Here is a 19,994-nt window from a genome sequence, read left to right as displayed (position 1 = left end):
TTTTATGCTCTGTATAAAAATTGGATTGATGAAAACATTGGATCCGAAATGCATATAAATAAAACATCTGGAAACTAAAAATTACTGAGAAGCAATTTTAAACTCAACTAAACATTCAGATTAGGACATAACAATTTGTTTATTAGTCCAAAACCCATTTTAGGTGGTTAGATAAATAACTGATTAAGCTGACTAATATTGCTAAATTCCTCAGGTTGTTCAGGATGCTTACGAAGAAAACAAATAAAAGTTACGTTTTTACCAAAATGGATCAAGACTTTATGGATAAACTGTATAATACTAAGTGAATAATCAACTGAAGTTTTAACAGGAGTATTTCCCATTAGTTTTAATAACTATATGATTAAGAATAATATAAGTCTGTTATTAACTCCATAACTTATCTATTAATGAAATATTTACGTATGGAAAATAAATGAAATAATAAAATGTTTTTTGTTCAGATTTTTCAAGATGTAGTCAAGGATTCGCCAATAAATATAACATTTCCAGTCGATTTCAGTATCAGAAGAGATTTCACACTGGTGTATTCAACGTCAAATCCTAGAAGAATGAATGAGCGTTCTTTAAGACTGTCTACCGATAATGCTGTATTTGTCAGAGAAAAGTTCGACTACTTTTTTCATGACAAAGGAAGACGTATTGTGATTCCCGAAGCTAAAGTAAACAAAGTTTATATTATTGTTGTTGCAATTATTATTAAATTAAATATATTATTGAGATTAAGATTAAATTTATTTATAGGCAGGAGAATACAATTTTATATTAGAAAAATTTCCTGACTATTCAGATCCAGTATTCGTTTCTGTATTTGCAAAACATAATGTTGAGACTAAAGCTCTTACTGCTAGATGTTGGTTGAACACAAATAATCAAATGGTAATATATTTTTCTTCTACTGATCTTCTACCCTGAAGTTTTAAGCAATTAAAGATAAAATAAAGTAACTAAAAATATTCATAAAATTTTATATAAAATGCTGACTGGATATTTCAGTTACTCTCTATTAATTTTTTTATATTTTGCTAATTCATATAAAGTAACATTTGTAAGATAGGTACAGTCAAACCTCAGGTTACGAATGTTTCTGTTTACAAACAAAATTTTGAATGCCATATTTATCCCAATTGCCATACAATAACTGTTTCTGAACAAACTGCCTATACTTCCTATGTATTTCACTAACTTTGGAGTCTGTAGTTTGGAACTTTCAAATCATGTTGTTGATTGGTTGGGTCGTCAATTTTCTTATGTTAAAGAAAGTTGACAACCCAACCAATCAAGAACATGATTTGAAAGTTCCAAACTACAGACTTCAAAGTTAGTGGACCCGAGATCGCTTTGCATCACGAATCGAATCATTAATGACATTGCTATGTAAATTAATTTCAATGTGCATGCAGGAAAGATATTTTCACTTTTCAATATGCCCCACAGTTGAATTTACACAAATTAATAAACAAGCTTGGTCAAGCCAATCTGATAGCAAACTCTACAAAAACAAATCAAGTATTAATTTTGTTTAAAATAAATTTTATAAATTCTTGGAATTAAGTAGTTGTTCTGCATGTGCATGGACATATGCAATAAATTGATTTAACAGAAGATAATGCCTATGTAATGAAAGTGAAGTCATTGAGCAAGCACATGGAAATCTGACAGATGGACAAAAGTCTTAATATAAGCACTTCACCACTATAGTGGAGCATGCTAAAAACTGTGTTAATTGACATTCACATAATGTAAATGGCATTTAAGAATTTGGTTAGATTTCCTTATATTTCATGCAGGCAGTTGGAACTGAGTCTCTATTTATAGCACTTCTTTGTAAAGCATTAGTTTCGGTTGGTAGTGACAGAACACATTGCTTTTGATATATATATATATATATATATATATACATTAAAACATATAATACATTGCATTTGTAGACATCTATATCATTTTTATGAATAAAATACAGCAAAAAGGTAAAAAAGGGTTTGTTTTTGGGGTTTGGGATGGATGAATCCATTTTAGATTTTCTTATGGGAAAATTTGTCTCTGAGAACAAATTGGTTCCAAACAACTTTTAGGAATGAATTATGTTTGTAAACCGAGGTTTGACTGTGTTTAATAACGTTTATTTGATTTTATTTTAAAAGTTATTTCTAAATAGAAATAAATTTGTTAGAATTTAAAATGTTATTCATCTCTAGGTCAATCTTACAAGTCCCGTAATACTTTACGCCGAAGTACACGTCGGAAATCAGCCTGTAAGAAATGCCAAAGTGGAAGCTATTTTGACACATCCAGATTCCTCTAAAACCATTCTTTCTTTAATTGATGATGGGATTGGAGGTAATATGCATTTATTGTTTGTTTTTTATTAAGTGGTCTAGAAAAGTGCAATTATTGATGCAAGTAAATTGCATTTGAAATATCAGTTTTATATTTATCAGGTTTCAAACATGGTAAGCAATAATGTGCTTTTATGTGAATATGCAAGTTGAATAAATTTTTTAAAGCAATGTGATAACTTATTACGATATAATTAAATATTTTTTCTTCAAAATTTTCAAGTCTAGAAAATATGAGAAAGTTACCTGTAATCTATGAGAGTATGCTTTTGTCATTTCCATTCTCCCAACAATGGGAAATGATTAAAGAGGCACACTGCTTTTAAGTCCTTTCCTATTCATTTTCTGTGCATCATTCAATCCTTCAAATAATTAGAAAATAATATATGTTAGTTTGCATACTGCACAGAATGTTTTAACTCATTAAAACCACTACTGGTATAAACATACGGGGATTAAACTTTACCAAAAACTTAAAAGCTTTTAAGATAATTTTTTCCTCTAAATATATTTTGCCAGAGAACTACTTAGTAGTTAGTTATCAATTTTGTTACACATTAGTTTTCTACAACAAAGAGAAGGAAAGAGGTTGATTCTCAAACTTGCATGGATATTATACAGGGTGAACCAAAAGTACATGTACAGTAAATGATAACATTTATTGAGATTACATGTACAATACAATGCAATTTTATCAACATATTTAGTTTACAACAAAGTTAAATATATACCATTGTTATAGTATAACCCTATACACAAACCCTATTCCACCTACTGTCCATCCTCTATTTATTGATCATAACGGAAATAGTCTGTAGTACTTTATTAGTTCCTGAAATAACAACAAAAGAAATAAGCTAAAATTTACACGGAATAAAACACACAATAAATAATACAAATTTGAAATTTCAGTCTTTTTCTTTATTTTACCATATTTTAAAAATATATGTAAATGGTACAACTAAAAGAATGAATTAAATGCAATAAAAATAATAAATCATTTGTAAAATTTGATACAAAGAAAGACATGAAAGTAATTGTGATTTTAATTACAATTATATATAATTGTACATATGAGCAGAAAAAGATTAACTGGTTAATTAGCTGCAGATGCCAATCAACAAAGTTTTGATAATGATTTTTAAAAAAGTTTGGAAATCTCAGAGCAAAAAAGGTTTAACAGGGTAAATTTTATGAATGTCTTTTGAAAAAGCACCTTTTACAAACATTAAGCCTATAAATGAGAATAGTGAGGTAGAAATTACTTTTTGTTCTTTGAGGAATGAATCTTAGATTTTTTTTCCCTCCAGACAAATTATTTATATTTTATCAAAATACTCAATACAACGAAGTATGGTAGGTGCTCCTAGTCTAGATTGAGTAACTTTTACAAAATTGTGTAAAAGGAGGTAAATGTTGAGTTTGGCAATAATTTCTTGTAACGGCCAGATTTGCTACTTCAAGTTAATCTAGAGAAGTTACAATAGAGGAGTTCTACAGTATAAGGTACCTTTTGACATCTTTGGGAATTCTGAGAAAACTGTCCTTTTTCCCATGAGATTTGTAATGAAAAGAATATTCAAGCACATTTAATGTTTAAATTTTATAGTGCCTATCATAGCAAGGGAAATATTTGTATCCATAAAATCTTATTTTATCTATCTGACAAAACACTTAACCAAAAAAGATATCTAAGTGCATTTAGATAACTTACTCTGTAGAACTCGATTGCAAATTTAAATTGACCAATAGTCTACGCTTGCTTTCATATTAACTTTTAACAATCAACCCATGGGCTATCTGCATGAAGTTTTGGTAAATCTCCAAGGACTAAAAACTTGTTTTTGTTCAGTGACAATGAACTTTATTATTGTTGGATGGAAAAAATCTATTTTATTTTTGTTCAAGAATAATATAACAATTATAGTAATAGTGAAAAAGTAATAACCCAAATGACAACATTCCAACTTTATTATAGGAGTACATTCCTCAGTTTTGTAGTTTGGAAGTAGTATTTATTATTGTTATCAGTTAAATTTAAAAAAACATAATTTGCCAATTATATGAATGTTTACTCAATGGAAAATTTCCATTTAAGAGATGCATATATTGATTGGGAAAAGTATTGCGGCCATTTTAAGCAATGCACATTAAATATGCTTTTCAATTGTGCATAAGAATATGATTAGTTTTTAAATGTATGGTGGGAATTTCCTACAAATATTTGATTATACAGTAGTGTCGATTATCCGAATGTCAATCAACTGAAATGTCAGTTAACTGAAAACGTTCAGTCAGGCTGAATCAAAAGTTTTTGATACTAGATTAACTTCTAAAGTACAAATTTTTTTGTTTTTATATTTTTCAATATATTTTTGTTTGTACAAAATAAAGAAATATAGCCATGATTATTACTATATTATAAAAATTTTTGTTAGGCTTAACATTGACAAAAATTCAACGCGAAGCGACACGCAACAAAGAAAAATTTAAACATGGGATATATTAATATACTGTTATTGGGATATACTAATATACTATATTAATAATGTATTTTTTCGTACATAATCAGTTATCCAAAAAATCGATTTTTCAAACAACCCCAGTCCCCATTTGATTTGGATAATCGACACTCTACTGTATTATAATTAAGATATCATTATAGACAAACTGTTGTGATTTTAATATTTAATGTTTGAAGACCATAAACATGAGATGTATCTATGCTGGATAAAAACAATTATTTTAAGTTGTTTTTAAAATAATAATGAATTTATTTATGTAATAATAACTTATTTAATCTTCCTAAATACAGTATATTATTTACGCTTTGAAAAATAGGAACCTAGTAAGGTAATAATTACTTACTGGAATATATCAATTATATATCTTTTCAATTTAGAAATTTAGTATATTTCAATAGTATATACTATTGAATTAGTATATACTATTATACTATTTATTACCGGGAACTAGCTAAACACCTAATATACACCATCAATCCACAAGACTGCCAAAATTTCTTACTCAGGACATTACCTACATGAAACTTAAAAACAACAATGCCACAGACTTACAAATTATTGACATCCTGTATTGCAAACAAAATATACAAACATGTTGAAGATCACAACATTCTTACGGAACAACAAAAAGGTTGTTGTAGAAATCACTGGGTATGCAAAGAACAGTTACTCATAGATTCAGTCATTCTATGGCAAGCACACACACAACACAAATGTATACATGGCATATACAGGTATACCTCGCCTTACGTCGGTAATTGGTTCCAGGAGAGGTGACGTAAGTTGAATTTACTTGTCACTAGGCTAAACCACAAATAACCATTCCCAGTTCTGTATTTTATTTATAAATGCATTTTTAATAATATATGGTTAATAAGAATCTATTTTAAGCTTACAAACGAATTACTTATTTCTGTACTATATTAAAAACTAAAATTTATCTAAATTTACGAATTCATGTCGTAAATAACAACATCCAAAGCCCGAATAGTATATCTACTAAATTGCCGAACGATCACTTAAATATCGGGCTATTATATGGCTAATTTAATGATTAGAATAAAGTAATTTGTCATTAGAGGTAGGCGTTAGGTGCCATCTCTTAAGTATTTTATTCCAGAAGGTTCTAAAATTAATTTAATTAATTAATTTATTTAATTTGAATTATTAATTTACTTAAGAGATGGCACCTAACGCCTACCTCTAATGACAAATTACTTTATTCTAATCATTTAATTGCCATATAATAGCCCGATATTTAGGCGATCATTCGGCAATTCATGTTCGTACAGTACATACTTGTGAATGTACATGTTTACAATTTGGCTATGTTTACAGTACATTGCAGACTCTAAGACATTATAAAATAAGATGATTTTGTAAGGTTAAATAACAAATACAGTTATTAAAATTATCTTGCGATAGTAGAAAATAAACTAATTTATATTAAATTTACCAATATCGAATGGCGCTGATGACAACGCCAAATGGTAGATATTGGAGCTACCGTGGAAAACACCAATATCGAGCACTTAAAGACCACTAAATAAGATGACAGACAACACAGAAACACAGATATTTTTATGTTTCATTCTCTAGGATTTATGATGATTACATTAACATTTACTATAAATGTACATATTTTAATATGATTTTGTATGCTATAGCACTTTTCTAGTGATATTACAACTTCAATATTTGTGTCAGATGGACATAAAGTCGAATAAAATGACTTAAACTTGATTTTTATTTTCCCATATATTTTTTGACAAACGACGTATAATCAAGTACGATGTAACTCGAGGTGTACCTGTACAGACTCAGAAAAGCATTTGATAGTGTTCCACACAGTTGGCTGCTACATATTCTACACATCTGCAAAATACATCCATCAATTATTGCATTCTTCCAAAGCACCATGCAGCACTGGAAAACATTACACGTCCATACAAATAAACAAAACATTTATTAGGTGAGAAATCTCCTTGAAAAATTCCTCAAGTCCTCTCTGGTTCTGCTTAGAAGTGATGTGCTGTCCATGGAAGCTGTGGAAGTGCCACTTCCCTTGTATTTTCTAAAATATAAATACATATTGTGCAATTATTTTTATATTTTAACATACTTTGAATGAATTAAAATTAATATTTTATTATAACTGCATTATGTATTTTATTACATGTGGAAAACTATAAGATTGCTATAAATTCATATATGGATGTACCCAATGGAAGTGCTGTATTGTTGAATACAGGACAGCTTCCACGCAAAATATTTGAATGGTGTAAAGCAGCCAGATTACACACATTAGCACATGCACTTTACACAGACACTCTGGCAGTTTAGCTGGTGGATGCTACATGCCAAAATATCAAATAACACTTCCAATGGTTCCATCCATTAGCCACTTGTAAGGAGCTATTTGACTAATTGCATTGTTTTAAGATTTAAAAAGTAAAGAATATTTTGTTATTTTTATGTATGTTTCTTTACAAAGCTATATTTATAATTCTCTTTTAATTTATATTGACAGATTTTCAGACAAAATCTTTATCACTTTTATATGTTAATAATTTTAAATATTATGAAAAATTATGAAGAGTTTTAATTCTTTATGTAAATTTTATGGAGAATTTTTTATTTATCTATTGATAAATTACGTAATGAATTGTAATATTTGTGTGTCCAGACTATATTGGCAAGTCATTCTTAGACATCAGATTATCATTAATTATAATACATTTTAACAAAGATGTACTAAAAGAATTATGATTTAATATCATTACTTTTTATGGTACCATCTATGATTATGTCTGTTGAGCACAGTTTTTTAACCATGAAGCAAATTGATACAATTGCAAGGAACACTCGGTCAAAGGAAAGATTGTCATTGGTAGAAAAAGAGCTTTTAAATACTTTGATGGAATCAAAAACAAGCTTTTTATTTTTTATGATAAAGTAATTAATGACTGTGGAAGAAATCACTGAATAGAGTTAGTTTATAAAAATTATTTTTTATATCTTTATTTATTTTGATTTTAAAATAGATAATTGACACAAAACAAACTGTTTATTTTTGTCATTTCTGGTATTTGTTTAAAATTTGGCAAGCTGTGTTTCCATAAAATCATTAAATGCCACTGCACACCACTGCTGCTTAGCCTTGAATCCATTATTTAACATAAACAATATGCAATATGGTTATAATAACATCAGACATCCGTGTTGCTTTTTCATATCTCATGTACATGGATAGCATAAAACTGTATGCATCCACACAGAAACAACTTCATCACTTCCTACAAATCACACATTCATACACCAAGGACATACAAATGCAAAGCATTTCACATAGAAAAGTTGTCCCAAAGATAGGTGATTTTGCACTTGGAGATGTTATTGAATCCATGAAAGAAAGCGAGTTCTACAAGTATTTAGGATTCCAACAGGCCAAACACAAATAAAGCAAAGATTAATTAAAGAATACCAAAGTAGGTTAAACACTATTCTCAAAACATGGTTAAATGCAAAACACATAGTTAAAGCAATAAGCACATATGTCGTCCCAGTACTCACTTATTCTTTTGGAGTTATACATCAGACTCACACAGATCTTGAGCAACTTCAAAGAAAAACAAGAACAACACTTACTAACACTCTACATAGGCCCGGGCTTAAGCCCTATTAGTCTCTTCAAGTGTGAAGGGCCCACGAAAATTGAATTATCATCATAAATTTTTAATACTTTCTCATTAACAATGATCATTTATTGTATNAATATTTTTAATTTACATTGTTGAAATTTGTTGAGATAGTTAGTTATTTTTGCAGCTTGAAAGAAATCATTCATTTCCATTTGAAATGTGTGAGCATTTGAAGCTCTTAAATTTATTTAATTTTATATGGAAAATGTACAAAGATTGTAAACTGGTTTCATGCATTTTCTTTCAATAAAACTTTAAAGTATGTAATTATATTATTATATATTTCACATTGAAAAATTTAATCATGCCAAAATATGGGAACTGTAGGCTAATAATAATTATTATTAGCCTACAGTAATAATAAACATATGCAATAAGAACATATGCAAATAATAAAATAATAATTATAATAATTATTATTATTATTATTTGTATTAACAAAAAATGGGGTCCCATTGGACTTCAATAAGCCCTAGGCCCTGAAAAACCTAGATTTGCCCCTGCTTTCTAAGCATAAACAACATTATCGTAAATCCGCCAAAGAAAGATTAACCCTTCCTCCTTCCACGTAAAGACAGCTGACAGTGGCTTGACCGATATAGTAAACCTTCACTAAAAACTAATACAGACACTGTGAGAGTTTTTCTAGAAAAAACAAGAAACATCTGTTAAATAAAGCACTAACTCTAGCAGACTCAAATGACACACCATTAAACTTACATTCACATACATAACACAGCATAGATGCCATTAAGTAATTGTAGGTTCAAAAGACACTCCATAGCAGGCATCCTTGCAACCTGACCGAGGATTTTGTTGATAAAACTGCATCAAACAGCCAGTTAGCTCGGGGATGCCTCTTTGGGAAGACAGGATTCATGATTGCAGTACAGGATCATAAATCTAAAAGCTACAGAAAACACATACTCAAAGATACAACACTCAAATGTTACATCGTGCCAGAAACTATGCAACCAGAAGTGATGTGATGTAAGCTCCTGGCACAGACAGATTATTTACATAGACATAATCAAGTAGCAAATATAATACACCAAGAACTTGCAAAGAAACACAAATTATTAGACATCCACAAACCATACTACAAATACATCCCACAGACAGTATTGGAAAAACAACATACACAAAATGCACTACGACAGAGCCATAATCACAGAAAACAATTTACCATCACACTCATTGGCAAACACAACAAATCACATAAATTATAGACATATCTGTTCCAAACACACAATATACAAAACACATGCACTGAAAAAATTAGCAAGTACATAGAATTCGCCCAGGAAATAAGGCATGACCTGTGGAGGATGGATAGTGTGCATATTATAGTATTTGTTGTTCTGTCCTCTTCAGATGTCATACCACACGCACTATACAAAAGCCCCGGAACATTAGAGTTGAATAGAAACACATGCATCACACTACACAAGACCACTATATTGAATACATGTCATATTGTCAGAAAATTCCTGAATACAGACACACACTGACACACTCATTTAATTTTCGTCGTCTTTTGGTTACTATGCCTTGACTCTGGTCGGCATAGTACAGAGCCACCGGTGTCAACAGAGTTAATATTAATTATGTAGGATTTAGTTAGTTAAGATGTTATATCTATTATTATTATGCCATTACGTATTTATTACAAAATTTATATTCATTTCTAGACCCCGACATTACTAAAGACGACGGCATCTACAGTCGCTACCTGGTGGAATTTAGCACAGCGGGAGCCTATTCTCTGACTCTGTTAGTCGACGACGGCGGCGGAAAAGCGGAGTATTTCAGCGGATCGGGTAATCGGCCTGAAATATTTATTATTTTGGCATTTCGATGGTAGACGTCGGAGGGCTTCAACCATTTTCCAGGCGAGACTTTGGAAAATGGAAAATAATTTAAGAAAAAAGTAAAAATTCGAGCAACCATTCCACACCACAATTTATAAACTTAAGTTTGCTCGTTTCGAAGGAAGAGGATTATTGTAAATTGGGCATATTTTTCCCCTTTCTTGTAAGAAGTTTAATTCTATGGAAATTTATTACAGACGGAGAGTGTTGCGGTAGCTTTGTTCCGGTAAGTTCGCCGATTCCCACGGGCGCTTTTCGGCGACTGTACGATTACGGAAATTTCTACGTCTTCGACGTTCCGGAAGATAACGTATATCCGCCGAACAGAATCGCCGATCTGGCTCTTACGAAAATCGAAACGTTTTACCACGATTCCAACCACTCCAATTGGCGGATCATTTTTTATTTCAGATTTTCTTCGGCGGGCGAAGATTACAACGTCGGCAGCGGTAAGTATTTGCACGGATGAAAATAATTACAAAAGTAATTTATTGACAATGTTATGTTATTTCGTCAGCTTCTACTTACGAGATGAAATATTTCTTTCATCGCGAAGAAGTCGCGCAGTTCGACGTCAACGGGTTCTCTCTCGACGATTGGGAATATCACTCGAAATTTCAAAAGTTACCGTACGGCAGTCATCAGACTCTTCGAGTGGAATTATCGCTGGAAAAGTTAAGACGTGAGCTCAAATCCCCGTTGGGTGTATATTTCGCGGCCCGAGCCGCGGACGAACACGGCAATCGCGGAGAAGTGTCCAATACGGCGGAGGCCCTACTCGAAATACCGGAAATTCCGACTCCTCCCCCCACCGCCACGACGGAAACCGGCGACGACCAAGGTGACGGAAACCATACAAAGGATTCCTTGAAAGTGGCGGGCGGTGGACTGTCGGCTCTACAAATCGGAATGATCGTGGGTATAATTGCCGGAGCGTTGGTTATAATTATGGTGTTAATATGTGTTGTACTAATGAGGAAGCGTAAAACGTCCAGAAAGCAGCGGAAATTCGAGAAGAAAGACATAAAGAGGCCCTCGATCGACTACTTGGAGGAGAACAACAAAAAGAACTCCAACTCGACGCTTAACCACTTGAGCCCGGTGCAGTCGTGGCCGGCCAACGTCCTCATGGACCACTACGACAGAGTACAAGAGGCCAAACAGAAGAACGTGTCCGTCCCTATTATGAAAGTGGAAGACGTTCTGGAAAGCTCGTCCGTCAGTTCGGGCAAGTCGCTGAAATCTAACGACATCTACGAAGGGGGGTACGAAGCGGGGAACGAGTACTTTCGTCGCCCGCCCACCGCCCCGCTCTCTTCGTCAACCGGCTCCCTGGCGGATCACCCCCGTCACGTTACGCAGGTGTGAGGACTGACGGAATTTTTTATTTGCGAGAATTCCCGGCAAATCTTCGCGGGGAATTTCGCACCTTTCGTTTACTTCTTTTTTTACAGCCAAAGATTCGAATGTGATAACGAAAATTTTTATATATATTATTGTGTCCGTGTCCGTCCTTTTGCTTTTAAAATGGATCGAGAATAATCGAGAAGGGATTTCTCGTCCTGTAAATAAATAAAGTTGATTAAAAATGATTATAGTTATAATGACATAAAAAGTACTTTTGAGGTTTATACGAACTGCAGTCGGTGCTTCTGTTTATGCTGGGCACTTAAATAATAACCGTGTATAAATTTAAACAATGTGAAAAATTGATTGACGGTATACACTCAAAAAGACTATTTGAGGTTTTACTATATTTCACTACCCAATCTTGAAATTTAATTAAGGGACCGAAAGATGGCCAATTTCAGATGCAGAGACGTACGAAAAGTGGAAAAACTTTTATTCGGGTGCAACATACAAAGCAGTAGAATAGGGGATATATAATTCTATGATGATTGGATAGAATCTTGAACTAGAACAATATAGATATACGGTATAATCCCGATTATCCGGGCTAATGACGTGGAACATGCACGAATAATCCAACAAGTTTCGTAGAAGGAAACTGTCCTCAAACTTCTAAAAGCTTTAGTTCACACTTTTCCACTTAGGTGGCAACGTTTTGTTTATACAAAATAGTGTATTCTTAGCAATAGAAACTTGCGTGTGGTCGCGTCATTTTTGCGTAAAAAGTTGCTGCACGAATAATCAGGAGTACACTGTATATGAATTTAGGTGTACTCCCAATATTCCCACTAGATCTAGTGGGAATGTTGAAATTTGAATAAATCGGTCTGGCATAGTGATTTTGTGGAAGATCCACTAGATCTAGTGGGTTTTCCACGAAACTGGCAACCACGCCAACAGAGAACGCTTTACTGGCAGTGGGCGTATTTGAAATCTAGGCGTCAATCAAGTGAGATGCTGCCGGAACTGACGTAACCGCTGGCGTTTTCGAGTGAACACAAACGTCGACTGCCGGGGATATCGAAAAAGTAATTAAAAAAAAAAGAAGACGAATAATATGGACTTCCACGTTACGTTAAATCCAATTTTGAACTTAGTTTTACTTTCCCGGCTGTTATATATAATAAGGGAAAGTAATGGAATTGTGTCCTCAGACCCTCAGAGGTTTTTTTTTTGCAAATCTCCACTTTTGAGATTCCCTGAATCCCCCAAAAAGGCAAAAAAAATTCCATGGATATGTGTGTATTGGCATCTATTTCGCTTAATATCTCAGGACGAGCTGAAAGAAACGAAGTTTGGCACAGTAGCTTATATATAAGTGGCATTGATGCTGTTAAATTTTGGTTGTGAAAGGTGAAGGGGATGGAAAGACAGGACGTGCTCACGTGTCATATCTCTCGAGGGGTTAGACTTTATAAATGCTAACTACAAGTAAAATCATTGTTTCATAAAACTCATCTCTACCCTCAAAATTAAGTCTATATATTTTTAAAATTATAAAGTACGAGATTTTGTTAGCAAAAGTTTTTATAATAGATGGTGCCACATACAATTTATTTTGATTAAAAACATTTATACAGTATTGTTAAAGTAAAATTTCATAAAAGCTGGGAAAGCAATTTTCGTTGCTAGATTTTTTCATTAAGCTGTTCTCATTAAATATTTTGAAAAGAGAAACAGGGATGATTTTTTTCATTTCTGTAGGAGATTTAAATAACTAAATCAATCCTAAGATCACAATTTGTTTTAGTTGTTAAAATGTAATGTCTTACGTAAATATACTATTAATGTACTAACAGAATCTTAATTTAGAGTACATTCATCGACATATAAATTGAATTAGTTAGCCTAATAAGTAGGGTTGTAATAAATTGGAGGGCTCATCACATCTGGGGCTGACTGGAATAAATAGACTAGATTTTACTAAAAATAGCCTTTAATTAACCTCGATCAAATTTTAGTAGGAATGCATTTCGGGTATAAAGGCCCCTCATCAGCGTACGTATATAGTATAAACACTAGTATCCATCAAGACCATAATAACGTATGTAGTAAACCAAGACTAAAACATTTTCTGTATATATACAGTGCACTGTTTACATAATGTAACTAATACCGTACAATATACTAAAAACTAAAAATTACCGAGTATATAAATTTTAACGATGAGTTATATTTTATCCGGGACCGGTAAATTTTTCTCCCTTTCTTTTTCCAAATTCCGTGAGATAATTCCACCATTAATAATAAATTATTGTCAATTATAAACTGAGAAGGACGAATTGAATCTGTGAACTTACATTATTAGTTAATTTTCCTTTAATTATGATCAACATCATGATATGGTATCAATCCAATCTTTTCACTTCCGTTATTAAAAATAATAAAATAAGACTTTGTAAAAAGGGCTGGCGAAAAATTACAATTTGGACATGGCGAGTAATGACCGATACTGTATGTCTAGTATCTGTAATGTCATTTTTACTTATTTTTTTGTTTATTAAAGACCTTTAAACTAGAAAGAAAGAGAGTTACTATACTCAGATACTGGTAATTTATAATTTATTTATTACAAATACTGCAATTCTTAAACAATATGAATTTATGAAAGCTATAGTTACGAAGGAAAGTATAGAATAGCTTCACTCGATATTAATAATATGTATCCCTCAATAAATTTAGATGTAATTTGTCCAGATTGGGTTAAACAACTGGTCGAGTTAGTGTTAAATAACAATTTTTTTAATTTCAAATACAGTATTAGCGCCAATCAGAAGGTATGCCAATGGGATCCAGCATAGGACCTAGATTGGCTGTTGTGCACGATCATAATTGATAAAGACCTCATATACCTCAGGTTTTATTAATCAATCAGTTAAGATATGTAGATGACTGTTTCATCATTTACGATGAAAGAATACTGGATATTGATGTTTTTGTGAAGGAAATTAATTTAATCAATAAAAATATTCAATTTAAATGTGAAAAAGAAGTAGACATTATTCTGAATTATTCAGAGGTTACTATAGTTAATATTATTTTCTAAATAATAATTGCTATTTATGTTAAAGAATGTGCTACGGGGAAAGTTATATACTTCAAATCTAATATATCTTTATACATATACATCTGAATGGTATTCTTTTTTATTAACAGAATTAAAGAGAGAACGACATTGCAAAATGATCAAGAAATTGAAATAGAAAATATAATAAGAATGTTCAGTTCAAATAATTATCCTAGAACCTTATTGCTAAAATGGTTAGAAACAAGTAAAATAAAAAAATTTAATATTTAACTGGGAGAAATTAAAATACAGTATTGTACAGTACCTTAAAATGTAATATGTATTCCATGTTTTTGAAAAATTAAAAAAGAATTTAAAAATTTATTATATTATTTTAGTACCAAATCATACAAGAACCATAACAAAAATGATCAACAGTAAATATAAAAATAATGAACATAATGATTGAGAGAAAGATAATGTAGTTTATTCATTGGATTGCAGTTGTTTACATTAAAAAAAGATATATTGGGAAAACTGGAAAAAATTAATTAAAGAACATATATATGTGCCATTAAAAATAATTTAATTTCATCAGCGGCACAACATTGTAATAACGAAGGGTGTGAAATTATAAAAGATGGCGTTAAATTATACTGACAGAAAATAATCAAAAAAAAAAATTACAAGAACATAGATGATAGAATGAATAACAACTACACCAGGGGTGAAGCGACGTCATATTACAGAACTTGAGAACAACGCAAAGCAGATGTTGGAGTGAAAGTCACATCGTATTGTAAAGGAAATTGTAATAAAGCTGTTATAGGAGTTGACTTTGTATTATTTTTATGAACTTGTTTGAAGGTCTAATAATAGAAGGGGATGAAAGGATTGGATTGATACCTTATCATAATGTGATGATAATTAAAGGAAAACTAATTATTAATAATGTAAGTTCATAGATTCAATTTGTCCTTTTCAGTTTATAATAGACAATAATTTATTATTAATAGTGGAATTATCTCTCGAAATCTGGAAAAAGAAAGGAAAAAAACTTTACCGGTCCTGGATAAAATATAACTCATCGTTAAAATTTATATGCTCGGTAATTGTTGGTTTTTAGTAAATTGTAAGGGATTAGTTACATTATGTTTAGTTTACATTAGTTTCAAGCGGACCCTGCATAGAAGCAGGACTTCAACGCTAGGAAGAAGAAGAGTTACATTATGTAAACAGTGCTCTATATATATACAGAAAATGTTTTAGTCTTGGTTTACTACTTACGTTATGGTGGTCTTGAAATGCATTCCTATTAAAATTTGATCGAGGTTAATTAAAGGCTAATTTTAGTAAAATCTAGTCTATTTATTCCAGTCAGCCCCTGATGTGATGAGCCCTCCAATTTATTACAACCCTATTTATTAAGCTAACTAATTCAATCTAAATAAAAGTTGTGAGCTAAAAGCGTTATTTAGTATTAACAAATAAATTATTTTCATCGTATAATTTTTTTATACTTTATCGGGATGGAATGCCACAAGAAAAACCTACCGAATTGAAGGTGTCGCTGTTAGAAAAAGGTCGAAAAACACCGGGTTAAGGTATAAGGTAAGGTATTGGCAGATTACCCTTCTGGAGACCCAGAAACGAACCGAACGTGTCGAAAAGAGTTTCAGGAATTTTGGGGTGTCCGTCCCCTCGTCATGTGCTCGGCCGAGCCCAAAAAGGCCTTAGTTTTCACAGGACGGAATGAGTTGTGTGTCTGTATCCACCACTTTTTCCCTTCTGTTTTACTTAAATAATGCGACCAAAATGCGTATTGGTTGAACTACTTCCGGGACTATTCAGAATATGGTTAATATTAATCGCATTTTCTCGATAACAATATTTAACCATACTCTGTCTCAGCTAAACTGATGGTGACTTAGATGACAATATACGTCACAAAAATGGCTGCGTTAGGCGAACTACCGAAGAATGCTAATATACTTACAATATAGTTCTGTTAAAATTTTATTTACACGTTATGAAGTTATTCACAATACACAACACGGATAATTGCAATTCAGAACAATTGTGTTTTTCCATTCGCCTTTCTTGTGCTCAGTAAACAATACTCGCGGCCGGCAATCTGGAATAGAATTAAATTTCACGCTCCCTCGTGATTTGAAAGTGTGTTCTTAACGCATAATTAACAGGAACTCACAATAGTGGTGTGCAATGGGCCGTTCAAAAGGTTAGGTAAACCTAAAGCTTAGTTCACACTGGGCGCGATTCGCTGGTGAAAGCGAAAAACGGAGCGAATAACCGGTGAAACATGACTCGTTTGATGGGTTATTCGCTCTGTTTTTTGCTTTCGCCAGCGAATCGCACTCAGTGTGAACTAAGCTTAAATCGCTGGATGGGGCGCGAGTGCCCGACGTACGGTACCTTCTCGTAGAGTTTTGGCATCTTTGCCACTCTGTCACACCTGAACCGTTGCACCGTTCTCAAATCTTTCTTCGGTGGCGGGCATTTACAGCGTAAGAGCCATAATTTTATATCCAAACCGTATTTTCAGCCACAGCCATTTACTCAAACTATGTCGGAAAACTCAACACCTCTTTCAATTAATAATCGTATATAGATAGGTCTACTGTCAAAAACAATGACATTTTTATCATCGTGATTAGTCAGACATCCACTTTCGTAACTTTCTCATATCTATTAATAATTTCCTTTTCAACGAAATTAAACGGGTCATCTAAAATAGTGTAACTTTTTAAAACGTGCAATCTTTTTTGTAAAGATGATTCATTTGTCATATCAGTTTTGTATTGTAAAACATTATTGATTACAGTTGAGCCACTTCTATATATATAACCCATTCAACAGGTATCCGTCCGTCCGTCCCGTAACCGTTTGATAACGGACACTAGAGGCGCCCCTATCGTGTGTCATATTTCAAACATTCAAATTAAATTAATAATTTTAATTATTATTTAAATTAACAATATAAATTATTATTATTCATTTGGGCAATAAATTATTATTTGGTCAATATAACAATATAAATAATACATTATATTTGTAATAGGAATTTATTATTGTCACGGAATGCATGTAATGTTCACTAGGGGCCAAATAACGAAAAACCGGATAGGTTTGAATCACTACGTAAGACGATAAGGTTTGAAATAGTTAAGGTAATATAAGGTAATATTTTAATATTTATTAACCCATTCAACAGGTAATGGCAATTTGTAAATAACGCCCACTAGGGGGCGCCCCAGGCTACTAGTTTAAATATAAAAGGAGCTTTTAACATATTCTAAGCGAAAACAATATCTATTTCTCTTATTAACTAAAATCCACCCTTTATCAAAATAATTCTTATGGTAAAAGCGACAAAATCGTCCAATAAATTTACCTCTTATGACTCCAGACTTTCTCGAAGAGTTGTCTTCTTCAACATAAGAGTCGTCTTGGTAGGCCAGGAAATATTCTCGGTACTGGACTTTTAACTTTGGAAATTTTCGCAAATGTTCTTTTACTTGGCCTTTCAATACATACGTTAGATGGGACGACTAGTTTCTTTTTGAAGTGCTTCCTAACTGTAAATAAAATAAACAATATCTTAATAACAATCGATGTATTATCGTGATTTATGTAATAAACGAGTAAAAGAATAAAGCTATAACGTTAGTTCATCATTGTATAAATATTGATATTTTAAATGTATAAATATTGTATACACAAATTTGATATATTTTGGGAACATTAAAGAGATCGTTTGTTTATTTAATAGAAAATTTATTTGAATTCTTTACGAATTTATCTTCTTGTCATGCACATTTTCTGTTCACTTTATTACAATTTATTTCTATATTTTTACCTTCAAATAACACTTAAGTGATATTTCTGTAATTTTTTACCCAAAGTAATTTTTAAAAAATCATCTCTAATCGAAAGCTACAGTATTCACAAATTCAAAATATTCGTTCGTCAGAGTTAAAAACTATACCTACAGACAGATCAATTATACAGCTGTAAACTGAATGAATGAATGAATGAATGATTTAAAGAAATGAAAGGGATGAGGGAAAAAAACTATAGAATAATAATAAATGGCAAATATACACGGAATAAGTTTAATACCTCGTATTACGCTTTCTTTAATTACCAACAAAAATAAATTCGAAATAAAAAATTCGAAATGAAAAAGTTTATTTGTACATCGGTAGATGGCGATACATTCGAATGTGTCGCCATCTATCGATAAGTTATATTTCAACGGCCACTTTTTGCCAAATCGTTTAATATTTAGTAAAAAAAAAAAATACATTTAAAGATAAGTTTTAGTTAATTTAACAGTTATTTAAGATAAAAATCGATATTATCTTAAATAACAACTAAATTACGAGCTTTAAACATATTTAGATTATTTTCAAAGTCAACATCGAATAAATTTATCTCCGTTCTTACCGAACGACGAATTATTCTCGATTCGAGTTTCGCACCGACAGATGGCGACACAGTTACTAAGGGTTACGTCACTCTTACGTTTCTACAAAGACGCGCGCTTCATACAAATATCTTGATTTTTCAAATTAAGATCCATTCGAGAATATAACGTAAGGACGCGACGTCGCGCATTCCCATCTCCGGAAGAAACGCCAGTCGCGTCGTCGATTTAAAGTTAAGACCGATCGAACGAAGAGAGTTCGACGCCATTTTATAAATGCCATGTTCTTTCGAGCGCGAGCTCCCGTCCGCGCTCTCGCTTTCGATCGGCGTGACTCGAGCAGATTTACTCAAAAATGGCATCGTCCCGTTACCGTGGCAACCACCATAATATATATTCAAGGTTATCCCGAAAACGCTTACCGGTGACCTTGCCTATATATATTTTCTCTTTATGGCAAAAATCAATTAGAAAATTTCGTATCCGTTTACGTTAAACGAGAGAAAATTTACTTTTAAATGTAGAAATTACAATTTTATACGTAAATTCGAGATTAAAGTATACAATTGTTTTCTTTTGAATTAAAAATGCAAAAATATGAATTTTAAATTAGCTTCAGAATGTTTTATTAAAGCGTAAAAAATAAATATATAACAATTAAATTGCTATAAAA

General features: G+C 31.9%; 1 protein-coding gene and 1 long non-coding RNA gene across 6 annotated transcripts in view; one reads left to right on the top strand and one right to left on the bottom strand.

The window, feature by feature from the left end:
- LOC111623138 (calcium-activated chloride channel regulator 2-like) overlaps positions 1–12,072 on the top strand; it is a 54,986-nt gene extending 42,914 nt beyond the window's left edge. For both annotated transcript variants that reach the window (XM_023365621.1, XM_023365622.1), the window contains 6 exons: positions 465–683; positions 766–900; positions 2,220–2,361; positions 10,278–10,406; positions 10,655–10,906; positions 10,975–12,072. In XM_023365621.1, coding sequence (XP_023221389.1) covers positions 465–683; positions 766–900; positions 2,220–2,361; positions 10,278–10,406; positions 10,655–10,906; positions 10,975–11,825 — 1,728 coding nt within the window. In that variant the 3' untranslated portion in view covers positions 11,826–12,072. The remainder of the gene's footprint in view (positions 1–464; positions 684–765; positions 901–2,219; positions 2,362–10,277; positions 10,407–10,654; positions 10,907–10,974) is intronic.
- On the bottom strand, positions 2,736–19,125 carry LOC111623140. Of its 4 annotated transcripts, none has more exons than XR_002756398.1 (3): positions 19,015–19,125; positions 18,287–18,470; positions 2,736–3,192 (listed from the first exon to the last, which is right to left on the bottom strand). It is a non-coding gene; the product is annotated as an uncharacterized LOC111623140 (long non-coding RNA). The 4 variants fall into 4 exon arrangements; XR_002756397.1 differs by lacking the exon at positions 2,736–3,192 and adding an exon at positions 6,747–6,959; XR_002756399.1 differs by lacking the exon at positions 2,736–3,192 and adding an exon at positions 9,031–9,445.
- Between the last annotated feature and the right edge of the window lie 869 nt (positions 19,126–19,994).

The sequence above is a fragment of the Centruroides sculpturatus genome, unplaced genomic scaffold (assembly GCF_000671375.1).
Source record: "Centruroides sculpturatus isolate CEXI.00-Female unplaced genomic scaffold, Cexi_2.0 scaffold136, whole genome shotgun sequence".
NCBI lineage: Eukaryota > Metazoa > Arthropoda > Arachnida > Scorpiones > Buthidae > Centruroides > Centruroides sculpturatus.
Note: the sequence above shows the minus strand (reverse complement) of the source record. Positions and strands in the feature narration are given on the sequence as shown.